Source organism: Miscanthus floridulus, chromosome 8 (genome assembly GCF_019320115.1).
Source record: "Miscanthus floridulus cultivar M001 chromosome 8, ASM1932011v1, whole genome shotgun sequence".
Taxonomy (NCBI): domain Eukaryota; kingdom Viridiplantae; phylum Streptophyta; class Magnoliopsida; order Poales; family Poaceae; genus Miscanthus; species Miscanthus floridulus.
In genome coordinates, this window is record NC_089587.1 from 151,144,305 (window position 1) to 151,158,812 (window position 14,508).

Consider the following 14,508-nt stretch of genomic DNA (forward strand, 5'->3'; position numbering starts at 1 on the left):
CGCACTGCTTCCCTATTTATAGGCGAACGGAAAGCGTGGGTTATCGAGGCGGAAAAAGACAATTACGAGAGAGAGAAGAAGGCTTCCAGGGTTGTCGGGTCCTTCTTCTCCTTCATGTAGGTCCTGCCGATCATGTAGATGTCAACAAGAATGGCTCCATATCATGGCCCTATTCATCACTGGTGCCATGCATAGGTGTCATCTGCCGGTCATGGCCTTCCACTCCGTCCTGACGGACGTCGTGGTAAACGGACATGCCTGTTAGCATCCATACGAGGATTAGGCAGAACAGCACCAACACGCACGACACTGTTCTTGATGTGAATCCCTCGGTATAGCCCATCATAGCCATGGGTTACATCGAGGCATGCCAGCCTCTTCCTTGATGTCAGAGTTTTGACCCAGGCCCATACGCTTGGACCTAGAGTGGTTGGTGGTGGTATGGGTCCCCATCGGACGAGACAGAACCCACGTCCTCGAGGTTGGGCGAGATGGTGCCCGTGACCTAGGGCGAGACAAAAACTGCGTCCTTAGGGTCGGGCGAGATAGAGCCCGCACCCAAGAGGTCGGGCGAGACAGAGCCCACAGCCTCGAGGTCGGGCAAGATGGAGCCCGTGGCCTCGAGGTTGGGCGAGACGGAACCCTCGTCCTTAGGGTCGGGCGAGACAGAGCCCGCACCCAAGGGGTCAGGCAACACGAAGCACATGGCCTCGAGGTCAGGCGAGATGGAGCCCACGGCCTTGGGGTTGGGCAAGACCTTTTAATATGCCTCGAGCCATCTAGGGAAGTCAGTGTGGGTGCTAACTTCCTTGCTTTGGGTATCCCTAATATCGATACCCAACAGTAGCCCCCAATCCTACGGAGGAGTAGAATACTCCTTTGGAGGCTTTTCTGAACAGGAGGACTCTGAGGGCCTTGGCCATCTTTTTGTAGTCCATGGCGTGTCCTGGTAGGAGGTGATTCCCTTTTATCGCAATCGATCTTCTTGGGGGCATGTAACCATAGGATTCAGGAGGTCTAAAAGATTTTTCTTGATTCTGGTCCGCTAGGATCCGATCGGTCCACCGTCGTACTACGACCGCATGTTCGGTCTCCTTGCGAGTCCAACTTCCCTTGAGCCCCCGTGCATAGAAGGGGTCTGGTCGAGGGTCAACTCAGCTTTGTGATCGTCATCCCTTAAGCATTTTTTGATAAAATGGAGCGGTAGAGCCATGCCACGTTTTTCCTCGATGGACGAAACATGGTGCTCGATGAGCTATTAATAGGCTAGTCCAAGTGGGGCCCTAGTTTCCTATTCATGGGGGTCCAGCATGGGTTAGCTGGTGACCTACTCTAGACTCTTGGTGGCCAATCCATATGGTTCTTGGGACCGTTTGGCCGGTCTCAAGGGCTCATTGCCTTTCTTTGAGGAAAAACCATGGACTAGGAACTGACCAAGACTCGAACATGGGTTGGGATGCCCGCGGTGATTGTGCGCTAGGGTACTGGCCGCTTGTGGGCCATCCCTTTCCATTCCTCACTCTAAGGATGCCCCGGTGAAAACTCTAGTTTAGTTTTGATGAATTGATGAAACCCTAAGTGCTAACCTAGTTTATCAAAGTGATTATGAGATAGGTAGCACATTCCAAGTGGTGAAGCAAATGAAGATCATGACATGATGATGGTGATGCCATGGTGATGATCAAGCGCTTGGACTTGAAAAGAAGAAAGAGAAAAACAAAAGGCCCAAGGTAAAGGTATAAATTGTAGGAGCCATTTTGTTTTGGTGATCGAGACACTTAGTGAGTGTGATCACATTTTGGATCGATAGCCATACTATTAAGAGGGGTGAAACTCGTATCGAAATGCGGTCATTAAAGTGCCACTAGATGCTCTAACTCATTGCATATGCATTTAGGATCTAGTGGAGTGCTAACACCCTTGAAAATGTTTATGAAAATATGCTAATACATGTGCACAAGGTGATACACTTGGTGGTTGGCATATTTGAGCAAGGGTTAGGAACTTCACCGGTGGAGTGTCCACCCATAGAGTGCGGATAGTTCGACGGTGCCACTAGCGCCCTATACAGAAAAGACCGAGGTCACTGTAAGTGACCGAACGCTAGTCTCGGAAGGACCGGCACGTACGGTCAGTACAAGCAGCGAAGACGCTGGCGTCGGTCTCTGACCGGGCGCTGAGTCACTTAGTGACCGAACATTAGAGGGCTGCATCTGGTCCTGCTAATGTGGCAGTGCACAGAGGAGACGCCGAGTGACTGGACATTGGGAGAGTCCGGTCGAGCATGACCAGACGCGTTCGGTCGTGATTTCTCATTTCTGGATGCTTACTGGAAATGACCAGATGCTGAGGTCCAGTATTCAGTCACTTCATAGTAGTGCATCTAGTCATCACTTGACCATTGAGATCAGCTGAACAACATTTGAAGTCAATGACACGTGGCATGCATCACACGACTAGACGCTGGGGTCCTGCGTTCGGTCGATATGATCAGAGCGTCCGGTTACCCCGTGTTGTGCCCAGTGAAGGGGTACAACGGCTCTATTTCATGGGGGCTTCTATTTAGGCCCCATGGCCGGCTCAAGCTCATTCTCTTGGCCATTTGCTTTATCATAGCAACCTTGTGAGCTTAGCCAAAGCAATCCCACTCATCTCCATTGTTGATTCAACATCTTTGTGAGATTGGGAGCAAATCCAAGTACATTGCTTGAGTGTTTGCACCTAGAGGCACTTGGTGTTTGTGTTTTGCTAGGGGATTCGCTTGTTACTCTTGGTGGTTGCCGCCACCTAGATGGCTTGGAGCAGTGAGGATCGTTGAGCGGAGGGTGGTGATTGTCTCTGGCTCCGATCGTGGTGATTATGAGGGGTTCTTCACCTTTCCCCACCGAAGAGCCAAAAGGTACTCTAGTAAATTGCTCATGGCTTGTGTGATCCTCATCTTGTGTTGGTTGTGCAGCACCCTATTGACGATTTGGCATGTGATGCCAATTAGCATGTGAACCTTCAAGTGAGTGAATCGCCACAACAAGGACTAGCTTGCCGGTAAGCAAGTGAACCTCGGTAAAAAATCATTGTGTCATCATTTGATTCCGAGATGATTGGTCTTCATTGGTATTCATTCTTGTGATTCATTGGTTCACTCCTCGACACGGCGGTATAACTATCTTGCTCACTCTCTTTACATTACCACAAACTAGTTGTCAAGCTCTTTAGTGTAGCTAGTTGTGAGAGCTTATTAGTTTGATTAGTGTGGCTCTTTAGTTAGCCTTTGAGAGCACACTAACTTAGTGTAGTGACATAACTATTGTGTGGATAAAAACTATATAAACTAGAATTGTGGTAGGTGGCTTGTTTTTTAGTAGGCTAGCGCAACACTTGCTTCACCTTATAATTGTCTAACCAGTTTGTTAAGTGTTGTTGTAGAAATTTTTAATCGGCTATTCACCCCCCTCTAGCCATTAGGACCTTGCACCCAAAGCGGCTGTAAACCTATTAGAGGGCCAGCCTTCGAACTCCTAGGTCTGAATAGATCGTAGGAGCGTTTTTAGCTCCGTATCCCACCTTACCTATGATGGTTCTCACGCCTATCTACACCGACGCTGAGCTGGATGACATCAAGAAGGAGGTGGCCCCTCTGGTACAGGACTTACCTACCGAGATAGAGGATGAGATCATCCCCCCAAGAAATTAGTTAGGTAGATAAGCTAGGCGATGAACTTGTAATAAGTGAACAAGCTCTTAAATTTTGTTATGACCAAACAGATTTTTAGCTCTTCTCTCCTTTTTATATAAAAGGTTAATGCGATCTGGCTCTTTCCATCTTTAAGGCTGTAAAGCTCGGGGTGTGGGTGAAAAAACTCTGATCACGCTGGTGAGCAAAAATGCCATAGCCGCTGGGGCGTAGGTTTCTTGCAGTCTGACCAGTTTTACTCAGCGTTCGTTTCTACAACCCCTGCTTCTAGATCTTAACGTGAGAAAGGGTCAGGCATAGAGAATGTCTACTGGATAGATATACTCTTTAATGCGTTCGTACTCTTTCCATAGTGAAGGCTAAAAAGTTTGGGGTGTGGGCAAAAAACTCTGATCACGCTGGTGAGCAAAAACATCATAGCCGCTGGGGCATAGGATTCTTGTGATTCGACCAGTTTTACTCAGCCTTTTGTTTCTGCAACCCTTGCTCCTAGATCTTAATGTGAGAAAGGGTTGGGCATAGAGAATGTCTACCGGATAGATATGCTCTTTAATGTGTTCCAACTCTTTCCATAGTTAAGGCTAAAAAGCTTGGGGTACGGGCAAAAACTCTGATCACGCTAGTGAGCAAAAATGAAATAGCCGCAGGGGCATAGGTTTCTTGCGGTCTGACTAGTTTTACTCAACGTTTGTTTTCGCAACCCTTGCTTCTAGATATTAACGTGAGAAAGGGTTAGGCATAGAGAATGTTTATGGATAGATATGCTCTTATCAGGCCCTGAGTGAGGCCAGACCCCGTGCCGTTGCTGGGGTCGGGTGTCACTAAAGATCGAGAAGTCAATATCAAAACCGATAAGAGAACGTGTGCGTAGATTAAGGGTAAAAGCAACGTAGTTGTTTGATGTTCCAGGCATTAACGAAGACTTCATCGTTGATGGTCTTGAGCTTATAGGTGCCTAGTCAGAGCACCTCCGCGATGACGTACGGTCCCTCCCACGGCGGAGAGAGCTTGTGGCAGTTCTTATTGCTCTAGACAAGGCGAAGCACTAGGTCCCCGACGTCGAAGGCCCGACCCCACACTCGATTGTTGTGGTACCAGCGCAACGCTTGCTGATACTTGGCTGAGCGAAGGAGGGCAACATCATGTGCTTCATCTAGCTGGTCCATGGCATCCTCAAGGGATGCCTCGGCTCCCTGTTCGTCATACGCCCTGACCCTCGGTGCTCCATAATCGAGGTCGATCGGAAGGATAGCCTCAGAATCATAGACATGAAGAATGGCGTGTAGTCGGTGGTCCGGTTGGGGTCATCCTTAGGCTCCAGAGCACTACAGGAAGCTCCGTGACCATCATCTACCAAACTTATTCGACCAGTTGAAGATCCTAGGCTTAAGGCCTTGTAGGACCATGCAGTTCACGCGCTCAACCTGCCCATTCGTGTGGGGGTGCGCCACGGTGGCCCAATCAATGCGGATGTGGTATTCATCGTAGAATCAGAGGAACTTTTCTAGGTCAACTATGTGCCGTTCTCCGTAATAATGGAGTTTGGGACTCCAAAATGATGGACAATGTCAAGGAAGAACAGCATGGCTTGCTCGGACTTCATCGCAGAGATCGGTCGAGCCTCTATCCACTTTATAAACTTGTCTATGGTGGCAAGCAAGTACGTATAGCTCCTGGGCGCCCTCTTGAGAGGTCCGACCAGATCGAGCCCCCAGACCACAAATGGCCATGTGATAGGGATCGTTTGGAGTGCTTGGGCCGGCATGAGGGTCTACCGAGCATAGTATTGACACCATTCATAGGTGCGCACAATCTATTCAGCGTCGGCTACTACGGTCGGCCAGTAGAAGACATGTCGGAACGCATTTCTAACTAGGGTCCTAGGTGCGGCATGTTGCCTGAAGACCCCACCATGTATATCACTCCGTAACTGCTTCCCTTATTCGATGGGGATGCAGCGCTGTAGGATCCCGGAGTAGCTTCGCCTATATAGCTTGCCCCCAATAATGACAAAGGACTTAGCGCGACTCATGAGCCGCCGAGCCTCCATTTTGTCTATCGGCAATGCCTCATGGAGGAGGTAGTCGAGGTAAGGCATCCTCCAGTTGACTAGAGGGTCGTGCTCTGTGGCTGGATCCTCATCAAGCTCCATGACTCCGAGGTCGGATGGAGCCACTGACTGGTTAGCCCCTGAGCCTAGGGCAGGCGGTTCATCACCGGTCTGTTCTGGCTCCTCGTAGCGGACCGAGGACTTGTACAGATCACTGGCGAAGACACCCATCGACACTGGCTCTCAGTCAGACGCCATTTTTGCCAGCGTGTCAGCCACCTCATTGAGATGCCTCAGGATGTGATTGACCTCGAGACCGTCAAACTTGTCCTCTAGTTGGTGGGCTTCTCGGCAATATGCAGTCATCTTGGCGTTGTGGTAGCTTGATTCCTTTATGACTTGGTCGATGACCAGCTGGGAGTTGCCCCAGACGTCAAGCCATCGGATACCCAACTTGATGGTGATGCGTAGGCCATTAATGAGTGCCTCATTCTCGGCCACTGCTTGTTCTTCTTCTTGTTGGGGTGGTTGGAGGCGCCTTCACCGACGTCCTCGTCCCACTTTGCCTTGCCCTTGGGGCAGTCAAAAATTGCCCCGATCGCCTCCTCGCCCGAGGCGTGGCTGGTGGCGATGTTGAGGAACTCCTTGGTGGTTCATAGGCCCTTACATCCTAGCTTGTGAACCAAGGACTCGTAGGTGGTCTCAGACAAGAAAGCTCCTATAACATCGGTATCGGTGACATCAGGCAGCTCGTTGCAATGCTGGGAGAAGCGATAGATGTACCTAGGAAGAGTTTCCCTAGACTTCTATCGATAGTTTTTGAGATTCCATGGGTTCCTAGGATGCATGTATGTGCCCTAGAATTTTCCCACGAAGATCTCTTTTAGGTCCACCGAACTTTGGATTCGGTTGGGTGGAAGGTGTTCCAACCACGTTCATGCCAAATCGGCCAGGAACAATGGAAGGTTGTGGATAATGAAATTGTCACTATCTGCTCCACCAGCTTGGCAAGCAAGCCGATAATCCTCAAGTCATAGTCCAAGGTTTGTTTCCCTAGAGTATTTTTGGGATGTTGATCGGCGATTGGTATCGTGGTGGAAAGACGGCATTGAGGATGTGTCGGCCAAAGGCTTGAGGTCCCGGCAAGTCGAGGGTCGAGCTTCGGTCCTCGCCACTATCATAGCATCTGCCACGATGAGGATCCTAGCCGCGGCTAGCCTCCTCTCTCTCATCGTTGTGGGCACGACTACGAGCATCGAGGGTGTTGCGCATGTCACTGTGGAGGCCGAGATGCTCATACACCAGGGCCACAGCGTGTGGCCTGCTGCCTCGCTGCGCTCGGTGGACTGACATGTCCCTGTCGGGTTGCTATGAGGGTTCGCGCTGGCTAGAATCAAGCTCGCGTTGTTGGGACAGCGTGTGAATCTCGTGATGGGCCTGATGATCCTTGGGTGTCATGGGCTCCGAAAGCCCCTGGAGCAAGGCCACCGCGGCAGCGATGTTCTAGCTTGCCTGGATGAAGTGTGGGAGGGCTTCGTCATCCTCGATGATCCTTCGGTTCACGTCGCGGTCCACGGCATGCGCACGCCCACCATCTCCATGGCGCTTGATCTCTCGCTCGAGCTCCATGAGTTCCTGCTCGAGCTGGAGTCGTGCTTCTTAGGGCTCTTGGTGCCATGCCCTCAGCTGCTCTACTAGTAGGTGAGGTGGGGCCCCTGCATCCCCCTTGACCTCATTGTCGAGGTCATCTATTGGGTAGCCCCTCCCTCATGGATGCTTTCGATGTATCCCTTGGGGGTACCTACCATAAAACATTCTCATGAGGGGTTATGCCCCCCCTATTAGAGTCAGAGTCGGAGGGCGACTCTGATTCTCCCATGAGAAGGTCATGGAGAGATTTCGTGATGTATTCGGTCATCCACACGAACTCGTTGTTCGCAGGGGATGGGGGCATGCGTTGCGCCACAAGGTGGCCAACGGTCTCTACAGCGTTGCGCAGACCGAACGAGAGCGCTGTTGGGGCGCTCCGAATGAGGTATTCTAGGGAGAGTGGCTCTCCTCTGGCAAATTGCGTCATGACATTAGGAAACGAGAAGGTGAGGCGGTGTAGGTCCTCCCAGGATGGTTGGGGTCCTAGGAAGGCGCTGAGCTGGCGCTCTAGCCCCCCATAATCGAAGCTAAGGAGCTGGTCACTCCTAGGGGCATGGGCCTCCAATGCATGCAGCTGCAGCTCCTCAAGCACCTCGGCGATCACGTCGAGGATGGCGGAGCGGAGAGGCTAGACGGTGGCGGGAACCAGCGCCAACTCTCCCTATGTCGTAACGATGATGTGCAGGTTCCCGAAGCACACATGCGTGCTTGAGACTTAGCTGACACCATGACTAGCCATCCAAGGCCTGATGTGGACATCGAGACACGCAAAAATCACCTACCAGGCGCGCCAACTGTCGGTGTTTTTGGACCACCGACGAGTAAATTTGTATTTACGCGTCTGGCTCGGATGGTGTGCATAGAGGACACAAGGGTTTATACTGGTTTGGGTGGAACGTCCCTACGTCCAGTTCACTGCTACTCGTGTTACCGGCACTTGGTTTTGCAGTAGCGGTTACAAACAGGCAAGAGAGGGAGAGGATCCCAATTTTTGACGCAATCTTAACTTAGTAAAGTTATGATTGAGGGGGGCTATTAGGAAACATGATGACGGGATCATCTGTATTTCTCTTGTGACTCTAAGGCTTTGACCGAACCTTGTCTCAAGGAGTAGATTCCATATATAGTTTCCTTTGAGATCAAGTTGAATCGGTTTAAACTTGGAAATCTATCTATACTCTGTCTTTTACCGTGTATCCGTGTGTGTCTGTCCTCCTATAGGCACCACTTTTTTAGGGCCTGTTCGGCTGGTATTAAAGTCGGCTGATAAGCCGGCTGAAGCTATTGTGTTGTGAGAGAAAAATACTATAGATTCTAGCTAATGGGCTGCCACACCAAAGGGTGCTCCTCCAGCGTATACTATTACACAATCAACATCATAGACCTCTAGGCACTTTGCTCAGTGTGTACAACAAAATAGGCATCAGCATGTACAAGATCTACACAAAACATGAGGTATACACCAAATACGAAGTATCATGTACAGATCTGAGCTAGGAATAGGTAAATCAGGTATAGCATCGCACAGAACCGAGGATGTCAAACCAAGAACCCTAATTTCTTGGCATTGCAAGCAAAATCCACAGACAAATCAACAAAATCGACACTGAAGAAGGAGGAGGAGAAGAGCGCAGGTGGCATATACCGTCGAAGCGCCGGAGGACCGAGAAAAATCCGTCGACGGTGGTCACCTCGGTAGGGCTACCGAGGTCGAGGGGGAGCTAGAGGGGAGTTTGCACCAGAGCTATGGCGGAAGGAGAGGCGAAGAGTGAGGGCGGTAACCCTAGCCGCGACCCGCGCGCGCTTCATCGCCAGGACGGCCTCATCTAAAGATGGCAACGGGTACAGAATGCCCGCATGCCCGCGGGCATGGAACCCGATGGGCAAGGATACGGGCACCACTTCTTGCCCGTGGGCACGGGCGCGGGCACCATCCTGAACCCAGAGGATAGTTCTTCGCGGGCAAAGAAATTTGCTATCCTCGCCCGCTTATCTGCCAGACCCGCTCCACAGGTCTGACATGTGAGACCTACAAGCAAATATATGTATATATACACGATTTGTTGTGAATATGTATCTTCGTATTTCTTGTAATGCACTATGATTTTATGTATATACTCAACCTGGCGGGCACACGGGCATGCCCGCGGGCATTTCATGCCCGCGGATGGAGGGCGCGGGCGTGGTTTGTTGCCCGTGGCGGGTCGCGGGCGCGGACGCGGGCGAGAGATTTAGTTGACGGGCGCGGGCGTAAGAAGGCAGTATCCGCGGGCACCACGCCCGCTGCCATAGCCTCATCTCCCGCGCTCTCCGCAAAGGGTTCCCGCCAAGCACCGAGCAAGCCTGCACCGAGACGGAACTGAGGATCGAGAAGACGGCGCCGTCCGGGATGGAGGAGGGAATCTGCACGAGAGGAAGCAGCAGAAAGGTGCGAGTAGGGCAACCAAACACAGGCGAATGCACCAAAGGTGCGGGATGGGCCATATGACGGCCCGGTTCGGGCAACCAATCACGCCCATCATAACCTGCATGACTGCATCCTCTTTTTTTTTACTGCTGAGTGCAAGCAGAACACGAAAACGAAAGAAAAATTGGGAAAAAAAAAGTCTGCCATGCTCCAATTGAGGTCTAAACGCACACCTCAGCACCGCGTACCCCATCGACCATATCCAAAGCTCCCGTTACGCAACTAGTTGCTCCAAAAGTTTGAGCCAACGACCCAACGTGAGGTGGATGGTGACATGTCATCATGTACAGCGTATGTTGTGCTCCCCTCTCTCATACCAGTTCGTCGATTCAGAACAAAGCCAACTGGGCGCTGGTGGAGTGGTTATACACGGATCCATCCCTTTCCGCTCCGACGATTTTCTCTCTCTATATAGATTATATATAACACGCACGCACCAAACTGATTAATATAATATAAATCCGATCCATGATCGATGAATGTTCGATCAAGCACCGTTCATTGCCCCTCGAGAACTGAAGAACAGCGGGAAAAATGTTGATGTGGACCAATGCAGGTCGACGAGGTCTATGCATGCGCAGTTTGAGCACGCACTTGCTTGTTTGATGACTAAACATTGGACTAGCCACTGCTTGGATCGGGTCTCTCCTTAGACTCGGCACGATATGTAATTTCCCAACTGTCACTTGCTAACACCGATGTTTAGAGATGCGCATGTATAAATAGAAACCCACTGGTCGTCAGCCCATCACCACTCCTAGCTCGTTCTCTCCTGTTGCAGCTCAGCTCAGATAGCTGACAAGCTCAGCGCCTGCGAGGTTAAGAGCTCCAGTGTTAAAAGCTAGCTGCACTGATCAACCGAGCTTGCCGTCGGAAACCGAGATCGATCGAGTGATCATCGCCTCATCGGTTGGTAGCAAGTGAGCATGATGAATCAGTGGCTAGTGTTTGCATGCGCCTTGCTGGCGGCCTTCTCGGCGGCGCGCGCGTCCCCGCCCCTGCAGGTCGGGTTCTACGAGCACTCGTGCCCGCAGGCCGAGGACATGGTGCGCAACGCCGTCCGCCGCGCCGTCGCCAGGGAGCCCGGCCTCGCCGCGGGCCTCATCCGGATGCACTTCCACGACTGCTTCGTCAGGGGGTGCGACGCCTCCATCCTGCTCGACTCCACGCCGGGGCAGCCGCACGAGGCCGAGAGGTACTCGCCGGCCAACTTCCCGAGCCTGCGCGGCTTCGAGGTCATCGACGAGGCCAAGGCCATCGTGGAGGCTCACTGCCCGCGCACGGTCTCCTGCGCCGACATCGTCGCCTTCGCCGCGCGCGACGGGGCCTACCTCGCCGGCGGCATCGACTACCGCGTCCCCGCCGGCCGCCGCGACGGCCGCGTGTCCGTCAAGGACGAGGTGCTCGAGGACAACCTGCCGTTCCCGGACTCCACCGTGGCGGAGCTCATCGAGAGCTTCGGGCGCAAGGGCCTCTCCGCGGACGACATGGTCACGCTCTCGGGCGCGCACTCCATCGGCCGGTCGCACTGCTCGTCGATCACGGACCGGCTGTACAGCTTCCACGGCGAGATGGGGCGGACGGACCCGGCCCTCCACCCGGCGTACGCGGCGGACCTGAAGCGGCGGTGCCCGCCATCCACGGACGACAACACGGAGGACCGCACGACGGTGCCGCTCGACACGGTGACGCCCAACACCTTCGACAACCAGTACTTTAAGAACGTGCTGGTGCACAAGGTGCCCTTCACCTCCGACCAGACGCTGCTCGACAGCCCCAGGACAGCGGGGCTCGTCGCGTTCCATGCCGCCGTCGGGCAGGCGTGGGAGGCCAAGTTCGCCAAGGCGATGGTCAAGATGGGCGCCATCGAGGTACTCACCGGCCATGAGGGCGAGATCAGGCAAAAGTGCTCCATGGTGAACTACTAGTAGTTGACTCTGCTACTGCTACTTGGTCGGTCAAAACAAAAACAAAAAAGAAGATTAAGATTGTCAGAACAAAAACAAAACGGGGTCGTGAAAAACAAAACTTTAGATTAAAAAGAGAGATTCGTCGCCGGCTCCTTTTGCCTATTTTGGACAATTTGTACATTTGGCATGCCAAATGGACATAAACTCCTAAATAGACAACTTGTAAAATAGATTGATTATTTGATTGTTTGTAAATTGTTTAATACCTGTATGTAGCCATGATCAAGCATAAATATGGTTCGAGTATACCGTTGTGTTGTTTTTTGATATAAAACAAATCAAGCATAAATAAGATGAACATAATTACAATATTTTTAGAATCATCAATATAAATGACATATTAATATATACATATATAATGTAGTGTAATAGTTTTTCATAACTCAAATAAAATATAATATAATTACATCATTTTGGTCTAATTTACATTGTGGCCATAGCGTGGCTCAACTAGATTCCTATTGAGCTGTCTATGTTTTGATGCTAAGCACAGATAGCGGAATTTCTTCGAAGCACATCTGGAAAGTATGGATTAGGATTGTCGCTAGTACGCATTTCAGGTGACAGCACTATCGTTGTACTCGATTTAGATATCTAGGATAACCATCTCAATTGCTCATGGATGCCGAACATTGTGGCAGAACCTCCTGAGAAATCGGGCCCACATGCATCTATCGTTGTCTCAACAGACCTTTGATAGCGTACACGAGTTCCCAACAACTTAACAGGTCTGTCGGGTGTCCTCGGGAAACCCGAATCATCCACGATTCTTTTTCGAACAGGATTCCAATCACAGACATTGCAGATTACAACAGTTTATTCAAATATATACATCAGAGTAAAAAGATAGCGGAAGTCTTAAGATAACTTAGTTTACAAACCAGTTGTTTTCAAACTTACAATACCATAAGTGTCATACAACCATAGTAGCGGGATAATATTACATTAACTTTATTTATCATACAAACTAGTGCCTTGTCCAAAGGCCATTCATGATTCCTCATCGTCATTGACTTCAAACACAGACATGCAGCAGGGACCAAAACAAGCATGCGCATGCGACTCACCTACAACAAGGGCTAACAAACCCTGAGTACAAAAGTACTCAACAAGACTGACCCAACGTAATAGGGGGTGAAATACTTTGGAGATGCAGGTGTTGGGGCAAGGTAAGGATGTAGCAAGATTCAAAAGTTCTTTGCTAAAAGCTTACTATTCTTGATCCTATTTTCAAGTTTTTCCCTTAAGTCTTCTTAGTTCATTATCTCAAACTAAGTGTTCATATCCCATGTTCCAATCCATTTCATTCCATTCCTTTTTCTCAAATTTTAGTAATTCACCAGTCCTACATTGCTTCTGTAATGAATCGAGTCTCCATATCCGTGGAGCACCGGCAATTCAAATTGATTCAAGTCCCAGCTGGGGATTCCTTATCACACGATATATGTAGAACTTAATCTTGCATATATCAACCTCGCTACCGGATCCTCCTATACTAAGCCATCTCCGCGCCACCCGAGAGCACAGCACACCTCCAATCCAGCCACATTCCAGCCATGAGGGTACATGCTACTCCCGCCATCTCTCCACTCCCAGTGCGTGGACATTCGTCTTAGTATTGGATTAGCCGAAGTAGGCTTACCGGAGTATGTGACTAGTACTACAAAGCGTCTCGTTCAGAAGATCCACAATAAGTGGCCTTTAAGCGACATAGTCGGCAACATTGTCTAACATTCAAGATAAGTCACCCGACCAGTCTCTAGTTCATTCTATCTTCTTTCTTTCCTTGGCTAGAATGCCATCTTTGAGTATATCAAAACTTTTACATTAAAAGCCTACCATAAAGCATACTAAGAATTCTACGGCTTTATAAATGAAATCATCTTCAAAGATGGTAAACAATTAACAAGATAGGCAATGCATCAAGTAGGTAACATTTGAATAAATCAACTTAATGCAATAGGTAACATAGGTGATAAACTTTTCAAAGTAAGCAAGGTAATGGTTTAATGCATAAACCGGGGCTTGCCTTCATTGATGATCTCGGGTTCCGGATCAGTACCACAAATATCAAATCCCGAGGCAACCGGGGATCCTTCAACAACTTGCTCAACTAGGATCGGTTCACTCTCGGATTCTACACAAAATGATAACATATGCTTCAACATGATGATAATGTAAACATGATGCTTTCATGGTGCATGAAATATAACAACATCTCGAATACAATTTTCCTTCACGGTACAGTTGCAAGCCAACAAAACCAACTTGTAATTCTACCATCAAGGACCACATAAGTGACTTGACCAAATTGATCTTGAAACCCTACTGGTCACAAAACATGACTAAAACAAGTTCAAACTCTAACCTAACACTTAGGGTTTACTTTTATTCATTTTTGAATTAATTTGGAAATAAGCCTAAAAATGAACTTGTTTCAAATGACCTCAAAATTTTATGTAAGCTTCCTCATGACAAATTAGTGTACCAAAACAAATTTCATAATTTTTGGAATTATACAGTGGCCTACAAAAATCATGGAAATTGCATTTATCAATTAATGGACTGAATTTTTGAACATTAAAAATCTATTCAAATTTCAAGTTTCATATTTTTAAACCATAATAGAACATGTACAAAAGCTACACATAAATTTTCAGAATTTTTAGAGCTGTAATTA

The 14,508-nt window shown here is 49.5% G+C and overlaps 1 protein-coding gene across 1 annotated transcript; it reads left to right on the forward strand.

Moving 5' to 3' along the window:
• Window positions 1-10,628: 10,628 nt before the first annotated feature.
• On the forward strand, window positions 10,629-12,001 carry LOC136473695 (peroxidase 5-like). Its single transcript, XM_066471339.1, has one exon. It carries the CDS (start codon window positions 10,785-10,787, stop codon window positions 11,784-11,786), a length of 1,002 nt encoding a protein of 333 aa, XP_066327436.1. The 5' UTR covers window positions 10,629-10,784; the 3' UTR covers window positions 11,787-12,001.
• The last annotated feature ends 2,507 nt before the right edge of the window (window positions 12,002-14,508 follow it).